A 12,419-nucleotide genomic window follows, 5' to 3' on the forward strand; every position below is an offset into this window, starting at 1 on the left:
GCCTCATACACCCGCACTGCAATTCTCTTCTACAAACAATGTATTTCTCTCCATCACACACACCACTGCTCCAGCTCACGTACACACCTGTAGAGGGGAGAAAGCCTCGTACTGTGGGAATGGGTTTTTAGGACGACGGAGGCTGTGCGTGAGCGAGTATAATTTATGGCCCCGACTGCAGCGTGAGAGCGGGAGCGTGAATATGCATGTGAGAGGAAATCCTACGTTGCACATATGATTTATGTCCTCAACAGGCTCTCTTGCACGTGTGTATGCATATGAGCACGTACAGTGTGAGTTACAGCTACTGAAACATTGATTTGCAAGCGGTCGTTGAGCCGTAGCGTTTGATGTCTTCCACTGTTTATGTCAAACGTAATCTGTAATCAGGCGTTTCCCAGCCATCGGGATGTAAGAAAGCCCTCTTTAGGGTGTTGTGTTAATACGCGGCGTAATTGATGTTCCTCCATTAGTCAGTATCCCAATTATCTGTCCTCTCCCTCTTTAGACCAAGCCACGATGGGTCTGATGAAGACCCCCAGATGTTCTCTGCCAGATGTTTCTGAGGCGGAGGGGTCAATGGGCCGCCGAAAACGCGGCTTGAACCCTCTGAACAAATGGAGTAAGAGGCATCTTTCCTGGAGGTAAGGGTACATTAAATGCTCGATCTACTCGATACTATAAGGTCAAGCGGCAATAAATCGATGTCAAGAATGATGTTGAATGCTTCACTGAGATGAGATCACAGAGTCAATTGAAATGTGCCCAATTCATCCTACTAAGCAGGAGGGAATAAAACACTAAATTAAGGATATAAGTCACTTTTTTTTGTTTGTTTTAAGTGCCATATTGCGCGAATACATACTACACTGTTTACGTGTTTGTTTCAGTACAGGTGTGTGTACAAGTCAGTATACTTCAATCTGTGTTGAATCCGAATCCCAGGTTATCCGAGCCTCACACAATCCAGTCCAGCTCACAGAAACATCCCATTTTCACTATTTTTCCTCGTCCATCTGTGCAGCCTTTGGGAGATTAGATTAGGCCACTCTTCCTCAAGGCGGAAATCTGTTGGTTTCTGGATAACTTTTGGCTCAGAGGAAGAGTATGAAATGCATGGAATGTTTTTTTTTTTTTTTTTGTGCACAGACAGTAATTGCATCTCCGGGTCTTTGCAGTTCTTCTTCAACTGTCATTGGTTTGGTTCCTAAAGATGAAATTAATTCGACAAACTATCCCGCCCCATGATATAATAATTTGGTCCAGATGGTTGAATGCAGCTTGAGCATCGGTGAGGGCAACACACAGCTTAGTGGCGTAACGACAGATGACGACACAGTGGAGCATTCGGTTGACCTTTGCTGATTCACACAGGCTGTCAGGGCTCATTCGACGAGGAGGTGATCTAAGCTGGTGCAGACTAGTCTGTGGGATGTGTGTCCCACCCATGAGGAAATAGACAACAATCTGCTCATTAACGCAGTCGATACAGACGCGCGTGGAAAATGTAATTCCCTTGGACATAACCAAAGCCAGAAAAAGAACCGTTGGTGTGGTCGGTGCTGACCAGGATCAGGAGGAGAGGACGCATTCAAATCCTTATATTGGTATGAGGAGTATATGAGTCTCACATGCTGACAGCGAATGAACCGGTGCCTCGTTCAGGTCCTCCTGCACACGTCTGTTAGCTTTGAGCTGCTGTGCTTCGAGCCGTCTGCCGTCGGGTCTGAGAGCCGCTGGAGACATCTTCATTTTTCTTAAATTAAAAAATTACAATTCTCATTTGTTATTGTATTTAAGCTAAAACTAAACATTGATTAGCATTTAAGTTGTACAATTTCATTCTCTTTAATCTGGTTTTGATTTCACGCTTTTATTACTAATATTAATGTTATTACAGCTTTTAATTCTCGTATTGCGTGTATGTAATCTTGTCGCTTTTAATGGCATTGTGCTCGAATGGTCAAAAGTTAAATTTGCTGAACTGCTTCTGTCTTTTCTGTTTTCACGGTACGCTCTTTATTTTTGTCTGGCCACTCATCTGTAAAGCACTTTGAACCGCACTATGAAATATGCTACACAAATCCAGTTTGATTGATTGATGCACAGACGGGTGCAACAACACGCGCAGTACAAACTCACCCGCACACACCCGTTGGACTTCCTTCATTCTCTCCCTCTCCCCGCTGGTGAGAGGTGCTCGTGACGGTTCAGTGCCTCTCGGTCAGGACTTGTGTCTGATAGCTGACGACCAGTCACGACGTTTGATCAAATCTCACTTTGCCCGTTCAGGGGGAGGGACCTCTCCCGTGTTTTGGACCACAGCCTTGCAGATGAGTCAAACACTGTGCTGTCAGTCATGAACCAACTTCTTCAATGGTGCGACCGGCCAAATAGTTTCGCTCATTGTTTTTGACCGAAGACGGAGCACCTGCTACGCGTCGGCATAGCGTATTATTGGCTCTTGTTAGCATGTAGCTCAAGGCACCGCTGTGCACGGTGTACACAGAGCTGCCTGCGTGGCCGTAGACTCCAGTTGAAAACATTGCATTGGTTTCCCGGCACCGAGCACAGCTCTCTCGGCTCGTTTTTGAATATTGACTGCTCAGCCGGCGTCGGACACATTTTAGCGTTGCGAGGTTTGTGATTTATACTGGAAAAAATATAGCTTCTAAATGGTATAATTACACATCGGGAGAACTAACAGCTGCAGAATGTACGCACACCTAAAAATATAATAACATCGTGTGATATACAAAACGCAGTAGGACTGTACCGTCATCCTGGTTATATTTTCACTCTCCTCCTCTCTGAATGCTAGTGTTGGGTCTTTTCTCACAAGCGTAAGTGGTTGAATTGCCTTAGTTTAGATGAGGGGCAGGGTGTTTACTGCTGACAGGTCAGCACGGCATCTCAGCTCAGTGGGGTGTTGCTTTGCCAGGCGCTGGCGTGTGTGTGTGTGTGTGTTTACCTGACTTATGGAACAGACCAGGAGGCTGTCAATGCCCCGGCTATGCTTTCCGAATATGTGATGCTCAGGTTTTGTTGATCATGAAAGTCAATTTCATTTGCAAGTGTACACGCGGCGCTGAGGACGCACGTGAGGGCAGATCAGAGGTGGCGGTAATCTGCTCAGTGGACACGTAGAAGTCAAACATGCAGTCACCGAGGAATGCCTTTTACTTCAGCCACTCCAGCCCGAGTGGAGGAGAGTAGGCACACGGGTCGAACAGGTCAAAGCAACCTGCAGAGGAATGATGACCCGAGGAGGCTAACGGATCGGAAATGGAACAGCGAAATAAAGCGAGATGCGCAGGGCGAAGCAGGACATCTGGGCACTGGAGGATTGAAGAAGCAGGTCGATATGCGGCGGAATAGAACGGTGGAAAAGCTGAGGGGCGCGCGGGAGTGAGGGGGTTGCAGGAGTGAGGGGGTTGCAGGAGTTGCACTGCAAAAGCAGGGCAGGAAATAAAGTAGAGCTCGGACTGAAGGGAAGACGGTGAGGCAGTAGTGTGAAGATGAGTTGTGTAATGTGGAGTTGAGCTCCATTCTGAGAGAAACAAATCATCAAAAGCGTGCATCCGTCTGCTTTTTGTCCCCGCTTCTCCTGCTCAAGCAACCGAATCCAAACTGCAAAGCGGGAAGAGTTCAGAGGCATGAGTCCCCTGTCACCCGGAGCAAGATAGTTATGGCTTATTGATAGCATTATGGCGGCCTGGTCCCCGTGGCGTTGCCTTGTTGAAATAATCCCCTACATCCACCCACCGGAGGCTTTGAGTGAGCGATACAGACACTTCTTTGGGGTCGGGGGATGATGGCACTGGGGCTCTCGTGCGGTCTCACCCGAGCTGGAAGAACCGAGTGGCAGCAATCCAGCGTCACGCTGCAACCGATGCTGTTGTGCATCGTCAACATCTGCTTCAGGGGGAAGCCGGCGCGCTCACCGCTGTGTAGACCTGCTGTTTTTACGACTGGAATATTTTATTGTCTTACTCTTCCCTGCCAAAACTACGACGAGCTCGGCCCCACTCATCTTTTGTGAAATAAGGCGGCCGGTCTGTTCAGTCCTGCAGGGAAGCCACCTTTCTGCTTTCAGCTCTCACATGTGTGTGCAGAGAAGCCGCGCTTTGCTGGGAACGGAGATGTACAGTACAGACCGCGTGTCTTTTTAGTATATTTTACGCCTGGAGCTCCTTCCGAGAAACAGATGGTAAATAGAAAAGTGCTTTTTATTATAGACACTTGTGGATTGTCAGTTAATTTGCGGTTCAGTCACATTTTCAGAGGTTGCCTTATGGTGTGGTTTATCAATAAAGCAACACAGTGAAGCCTTGATTTTCTATACAGATCCGCAGCATCTGGGGTGTTTGATGTAATTTCAACAGAGCACTTTTTTAATCCAGGTTTTTTTGGTTGAATGTGGAACATGTTGTTCCTTGTTTTCCTCTTGTTTTCCTTTTTTATTAGAGCGATATTACCTGTAATATTCTGGTGCTTGGAAAATCACACTCAACATCCACTGTGCACTTTTAGGCACCTACACCTCTCTGCCTTCTATTGTATCCTGTACCTTTCTTCAGCTCCAAGGTTCCTTATTGTTGATACATTGCAGAGAGCATTTATATTATCTGCAGCAGATGAAATTCCAAGCCACTGAATTTTTCTTGAATACGCCATTAAAAAATGAGTACGGAGGGAAAACACCTACCTACACGATAGAAAAGATATTCACTTCGGACTGGAGGTGTTAGTGAACACTTTCATTCAACTTAAAGCGACATTCAAAACATTGAGGACGCTCACCATTAAGGGCTGAGAGGTGGTGAGTTTAAGGATGTGTGGTTTATAACAAGAACAAATGCAAAGGTTCCAACACATGAGAGTTCAAGTAAGCAGATGTACATGTACATTACTTAAATGGTTTATTACAGGAAGTGAAATGAATGTGCGTACTGGTTACTGTAGTGTCCATAAGCTTCATCAGTCTAATCAATAAATATACAATGCAAACAGATACCTTGACTTGACTTATTTGATGTGGGCATCACAATGGCATTAGAATTCCTGGCACACATTTATGCACACAAAAAAAACCCGATGCACTGTTGAGTGTACGTAGTGAATGCTAATTTCCAACACCTGTCCAGAGGAGGCTTTTTAAAAAATATATAATAAATTGTGATGAAACGGAATAAAAAAGAGAATACATCCAAAGATACATGCATAGATGCATACACAAAGTAAACGTATGAGTGTGAACAATGTGTTTTTTTCTATTGAGCATCATTTAAGACCTTTATTTAAAACCTTAAAATTGTGTTGTACTTTCGGTTCTGTTGGGAGGCGGGTCCATTGCTCTGCTCCACGACTGACCGCATGATGTTCCGCGCGTTGCAACCCAGCAGTTCCCGTTCACTGAGGCCCGCGTGTTAAATGGAGTTGCTGTCGACATTGTCCAAATTGGCTGAACTAGCATCGGCGCTAGCGAGCCGTCTGATGAATCTCTCGGCGTTTGTAAACCGGCCTTCATAAAATCAGACAGTGTGTCGCAAGATTCGCACCATTTGGCTGCAGTATAGTGGACTGAATAGCACAGTTACACAATGTGCCACAAGAGGGCGCTTGGATTGCAGCCGACAGGCTTTGTAACAGACGCTGAGCAATTCTAGATTTTCTCCAGGTGAATGGAAGCAGTATCCAAATATTATCTCAACACTCTAATGTGCTTTTGTTTAATCCAAACTAATTTCCCTCCTCATTACATATTTATAACTTTGTTTGGCGAAGAACCTTGCAAGGATTGCGTCATAGACATTCATCTGTCAGGTACGATGTGAAACTTCTTTTATTTATTTTTTTAATTGCATGATGTCTAGAACGTTTAGTAGGTTAACCTCATGCAATTATACTTGCTCATATTCATGGCCTCACATTTGTTATCTTCCCTGTTGGGGAATTCATCTCACTTTCATTCCAGTGCAATATAAACGCCGCCTAATGGAAGGTTTTATTGTTTATTATGATATATGCATGCGAGGCTCATTCCTCCTGCCCCTACATGAACTTCAGCAAGAAAATCAGCAGCATGATTTATTTGGTTTTGGAAAGGAAATATGGGTAGGTAGAGTTATGCCAGACAATAACGCAGTACATGTGAAATGCATTGCAAGACATTGCCCTACTGTTATTGATTATAAGTTAGACACATTTGTCTATTTGTTAAAATCCATTTAAGAGCCATTCTTTTCTTACAACTCGATAAATTGAAGATTAGCTTTTTAGACTAAGGGAATTAAGAGACTTCTTCACTAAATCCAATTCCTGAGAATAAAGCCGACCCTGCTTTAAACAAAGTCGAGCAGTTTATCTCAAGTTAAAATGCATGTTGTTATCCAGATTCTGATTAGCGCTGTTAGCATGCCGTTTACACGTTTTTTCTTCTTTTTTTTTAAACCGTCGACTTTTTATGTGCGTGGATGTGAAACTAAACCCGGAGCCAGTAGCTAACTGTTCCATGGGTCCACACCAGTGGTGTACGACACCAACGGCAGACAGAAACCAGTCGGCAAGATTACAAATATGAAGAGTTATGTTGTTTTGATGACCAAGGACATCATTAATACTCAGGTTTGAATTCAATGACAGATTATTTTGTTGATGCATGAATGAGGATAGCGTCATCTTAAATAGTGTGACATTGACCTGCACAGTTCATCTTTTTGCTTGCTTACTCCCCCTTCAGCCTCCTCCTCCTCCTCCTCCTCCTCTCTCTGTTCATCAGCTGACACCAAGGCCACAGATGCACTGTCGGCCCAGGACTGCCTGCTCAGTGGTGTCAGGGTGTGCTTTGATGTAAGCAGTTCTTTATGGAGGTATTATATTTGATTGATGTGGAAACGTCTGACGGTACACTCTGTTCTCAGATATTTATTTGCGAGTCAATGATGCACTCTCCGACGACGACGTGCCGCTGCTAAACAGCCCTGAGCCGGTGATGACTCCGGCTTTATGCCGCAGCCCAAAAGTCTCACATCTGCACTTTTTGTCTCCAAACTCGGCTGGCTCGCGCGCTTATCACTTTCGAACCGCCCATCAGTCACGGCCATGAAAGCTGAAGAAAATAAACATTCCCGCCATGATCACGCAGCCTTCAGCTTTGATCAGTTTATTCAGTTTATTCAAAACCGTGCAATAATGTGACCTGTGACTGCAGAAGTCAGGTTTGACTTTTTTCCCCAGTTGTTGAATATGACTTCCACTCAAGACAACCAGTTTGACTTACTGGGAAGTATAGCTATTCAGTTTGGGAGTTGGTTGAGAGGATTGATACCGCTTGCATCTGTCTGCAAACTGACTTTGAAGTCACCGTTCAATTAGCTTAGCTTTCTTAGCTTAGCAGTGACTCTCTGGTGTGATGTCATCACTGCCATGATTGACAGCATGCTTTGGATAAATGTTGCCGTGAGACTTTTAAGACATTTCGACTCGAGTCATCCAGTATATGACCGCATCACATGTTACAGAAAGGATGATTTGATAGTATCTGCCCAGTTCACCTGTCGTTCTATGTATACATATATTTATTCTATATTAACCAAACACAGAGGAGCCGCCACGGGGCTATGACACCTAGGTCATTTATTCATTCTTATAAGCACCTACAGCTTCCTTGTGTGCACACAAGCAGTTCATAGAGCACTGGTTCTCAAATGGATAGTTGGCACAGCGCTGTGTATTTCAACAAAAGATGCTTTGCACTGGTCAGGGGGTCCTCGGCTGTAAAAAAAAAAAAAAAAAAAAAAAAAAAAAATCATTTCACAGGAAAGAGGTTGAGAACCACTTCTCTAGAGCTCCAGCGTTCATCTGAAATGCAGGGCAGGAATGTTGTGACCTTGGTGGACCTTTATCCTTGATTACATACACGTGTAGCGGATGCACATACATATTTACGTCGTGACGACACCCTCCCCCCCTCCTCCCCCCTTTTCCCCTCGTGCACTCTGCCTTTTTCCTCGCTCTGCCTCATCAACATTCTCCCGAACACAAACGCAGAGCCGTGCACAGCCGGCCGCCCTCGTCCGTCTGAATTAGGACTAATAAGCAGGTGGATTGTCTGTGGAGGGTGAGTCATTTGCGGTGACCTTGGCTGACTGTGATTTACAAGTGAGGGTCAAACACTCAGGCAGCAGGAGTAAGTGGTCTGTGTGAGCACATTTTTTTTATTTTTTTTTATTCATCTCTTTGTGAGCAAATCAACAGAAGAACAAAATAAATCATTCTCGCTGCACGTCACAAGTCGGCGCGCAGACGAGTCGATCTGATTAGAAGTCGCGGTAACCGGCCGCATGCGTTTTCACCCTAATGAGGTAAAAGCCACTTTTCAAACGACTCCCACCTCATTGCTCCGAGCTACCGTTGCTCACACCGCCCGTGTGTTCTGTGACAACATGTTGACATAGACATAGTTGCTAATTAATGCATTAATTAGCTGCACTAATGGACTCATTCGCATCGCCGGGCGTGTTTAAAGACGTCGCGGTGACGGCAGAACAACAGACGGCCGCGGCGAGAGGAGCGGCAGAAAACATCAGCTAATGCGCCCTGAAATACCACGATGTCCTTGAAATGGTTTGACTGGAAAGAAGAGAGCCGAGCGGAGGGTTCCCTGTTTGTAATTAGGGGCTGATTATGCTAATCTCCATGACATTTTTATAATATACTGAATCGTGAAAGAACATTCCGAGCGGCTTTCTTCAATGCGTTCTTGTTTATCGCAGTAGTCATGACTATTCAGATATATTATTGAGACTCCGGCGTTGATACTGTCGACTGTGACTAAACGGTGTCTGTGAACTTACTTCTGCCATCACCATAAAGACCGCACTGGCATATCATCATATCGTCACCTTTCAACAACCGGTTGCCTGTTTATTCAGCCAGTAGACACGGAGACAAATGGTGTCCACCTGGCAAATGTAATTCCAAGTCCTACTCTGTTTCCCAGAAGCTCCGGCGGGAAATATATGTCTGCTCAACGACTAAATGCTCCGCTATGTTCACCGGCTGCTCGTTAACTTTGTCTGCCTGTGATTTGGTGCCGGCCACGTCGAAGCTCTGCGGAGCTTCTTCTGCGCAACACTTTTTCCGATTTTTGAAATCATTTCCCCACTACGCGCCCTCGCTATTATTATGATTATTATTATTATTATTATTGATGTTGTTGTGGGTTTGATTAGTTGTTTTTTTTTCTTTCTTAGGCTTCTGTCTCTTCGCCAAATATGCATACACCCATACACTACAGAAGAAGTTTGCATATTTGTGATAGCAAATATTTGTATTTGTTTCGAGTGACTTTTTCTTCGCTATATTTCTGCCTCTGTATTGACTGTCACTACTCCTGTTGTGTGTACTGCCCTTTACACTGATTACAAAAAGAAGAAAAAAAAAAAAGAACGAGTTGTAGGCTGGAAAAATAAATCATTTCTTGGAAATATAATATAATGGGGACATAAAGCGGCTATAATCAATATTCATATCTGCTCTGTCTCCAAATCCCATATGAACTGCAAATGTTTTGGTGAGTTCGGACAAAAGGTTTAGGAGACAAACCAAGTATTCTCTTGAAATTGAAGAAAGTACATATTTAGTTTTAGGACTTTTCACGCAGAAAAGGGATGAGTACAAGGAAGCTTTAAAAAATATATATATATATATATATATATATATATATATATATATATATATATATATATATATATATATATATATATATATATATATATATTCTTTAAAAAGAAAATCAATCACGGAGAAGGGTGAGGCTGTATATCTGTATATGAGAACAAGATACATTGCCGAACATCGAAGCGTTGATCAAAAGTAAGCACTATTTAATATGAATATAAATACAGCTTTGAATGAGAGCGGAGCTGAAACGAAGATAAAACAAGACAGAAGTTGGTTGCGATACAAATATTAAAGAGATCTCGCTGGCTGCTGTTTGACTTGGAAAGTAGTTTCGAGTCCCGAGTTATCAGTAAAATACACTTTTGCTATGAAAACCATATAAAGGTCCTCTGAGAGAGGCTTAATGATGGGTTGACAAAGTGTCCTTTTATTCATTAACCTCGTTGGAAGAGCAGGAAGTCACATCAAGCGGTGTTTGTTTTTGCCACACATTTCAAGGGACGTTCACTGCTGACCTGAAACTTGCAGCAGGTGTTTCCTCAGAAGAAAGCCGGCTTGTCCACTGACTAAATAGAGCATGTTGACAAAAGTGGTTCAGTCCGGTTGCCAGCTGTTAACTGTCAACGCTTCACTTTTCTTCTCTGGTTGATGCCTCATCAGAATAACGATGACAATCTGGAATGATCTGCAGCAGCAGAAATTTAACACCAACACGTTTTTTTTTTATTTTTTTTAAGCTCAGCTAAAAAAATGTTCCACATGTGTTTTCCTTGAAAAAGATTGGACACTTTCGATAAGAAAAGGTTATGTTAGGTGTACTTCTGTAAATGTTTGGTAGCTACGGATGATATTTTTGTGAATTTTGCTCAAGTGTAAAACAGTGTCCCTTCAAAAAGTTGAATTTGCTGAAAACTGCTTTTTCTGGGGAAGTGAACACAACACACCTGAGAGTGAAACTCTAGCACCTGATACTCCCTACGTCTTTCTTTCTTCTCTGATGTAACATGATCACTCTCCCCTCCCCTCTCTTCTCTCAGAGTGAGGACCTTCCCCAAGGATTCGGCCTCCCTGGGCAGGGACACAGTCCGGGCCCTGATGTACTACGCCCTGAAGGTCTGGAGTGACATCGCGCCGCTGAACTTCCATGAAGTGGCCGGCAGCGATGCAGACATTCAGATTGACTTCACGAAGGCCGACCACAACGATGGATATCCCTTTGACGGGCCAGGGGGGACGGTGGCGCACGCGTTTTTCCCCGGAGAGAGGTTCACAGCGGGGGATACACACTTTGATGATGACGAGGCCTGGACCTTCAGATCTCCAGGTGAGGAACGCTGCGATCTGCTATTTTTAAGCGGTGTCTATATGTTGTGTAACATCCATTCGATGCCAGCAGCACAGGAGACTAAATACTCTGTTTATATCTGAAAGAGTTATTTTTATATTACTTAATGCCTGAACATGATAGTTCATGTACATCTTGTTTTTCTCTTTGTAAATCTTATTTATTTATTGTCCTGCTGGTTGGATAATAGCCGGCGCTCTGCACAGCGTTCACAACAGAGACCACTGATTAATCTGAATGTCGTCTTTTAACTTAAGTGTCAAGTGCTTATCCGCTTAGATACGCACGTGTCGTATTAATTGGTAAAACACACTGCGACTGACTGAAGGGTAGAAGATGGATCGACAATGGGGAAGATTAGAAATGGAGTTATATTCCAGAAAACCCAAACCAAAGTGGTTCTTCGAGACTCCGAAAGTTCTCTGAAATGAGATTGGAACATTCGGTGTCAAAGAAACTGAAAAGAAAAATGAAAAAGAAGCCGAAAACTGTTTTGAACTTCCTTGCTCACCAAGACTTCTCTATCCAGAACTAGAGCGCTGACTGCATTTTGCAGCCAAGCTGTGCTTCTACCCTTTGTTCATGCTCCAGATTCTATAATTAATATTTAATTGGTTTGAACTATGAATATAACATACAATGGTTCAGACGCAGGACTCGCAGAAGTGACTAAAGCAGTGGTGTTTGGTATCACAAGCTTATTAGGAGGCATAAAAGGTGGCTTTTAATTTTCCTCAACTGCCATAACCAATCTACTCTAACAACCTTCTGGTAGTCACGCATTCTTGTTTTTAGCAATCCCAAAAAATATCGGAAGTTTATTAAAACATTTTTTTTTTCCATCCCACTTGATTGTCAAATTATGCCACAGGGTTTCCACAAGAATAGAGTGATTTGAATTTCCCAACAGATGATTGGGAGGAAAATGAGTGATTATTATATTGTTACCTGACGACAAACTGTTTCCTTTGATTTATGGGCAATAAAAAGCTAAAAGGCACTAATGACAATCAATAAAAAAGCAATTTAGACACAATGTCACACGCGATTTATGGGGTGGAGGACCCCGTGCGAAGCTGCGTTAGCTTCCTTCTGGCTGCGGCTTCATAATTTACGTACATTATTTGTACATTATTAATCTAACTCTTTGCATATCAAGGTATCTCACAAAGTGTCAAACTGTTTCTTTATAAAGGACTGGATTCTTCCACCACTGCTGAAGTTATCACTTATGAATAGCCCATGCACCTCAGGAGCTTCTCAGTTCATCAGAAAAAAATCTGCTTATGTGTGTAATACCATGAGAATCCCTTGATTTTTAGACCAATAACACACGGTTCTTCATGGCACATTCTCCTCGTGGTGATGACGAAAACCTCAGGCTGAA

The 12,419-nt window shown here is 43.4% G+C and overlaps 1 protein-coding gene across 2 annotated transcripts in view; it reads left to right on the forward strand.

The window, feature by feature from the left end:
- Window positions 1–12,419, forward strand: part of mmp17a (matrix metallopeptidase 17a) — a 63,366-nt gene that overhangs the window by 36,150 nt on the left and 14,797 nt on the right. For both annotated transcript variants that reach the window (XM_068574794.1, XM_068574795.1), the window contains exons 3-4: window positions 509–644; window positions 10,725–11,011. In XM_068574794.1, coding sequence (XP_068430895.1) covers window positions 509–644; window positions 10,725–11,011 — 423 coding nt within the window. The remainder of the gene's footprint in view (window positions 1–508; window positions 645–10,724; window positions 11,012–12,419) is intronic.

This window comes from Clinocottus analis, unplaced genomic scaffold (genome assembly GCF_023055335.1).
Source record: "Clinocottus analis isolate CAN_PGR_092001 unplaced genomic scaffold, fCliAna1.0.p SCAF_13, whole genome shotgun sequence".
In the NCBI taxonomy this organism is placed as follows: Eukaryota; Metazoa; Chordata; class Actinopteri; order Perciformes; family Cottidae; genus Clinocottus; species Clinocottus analis.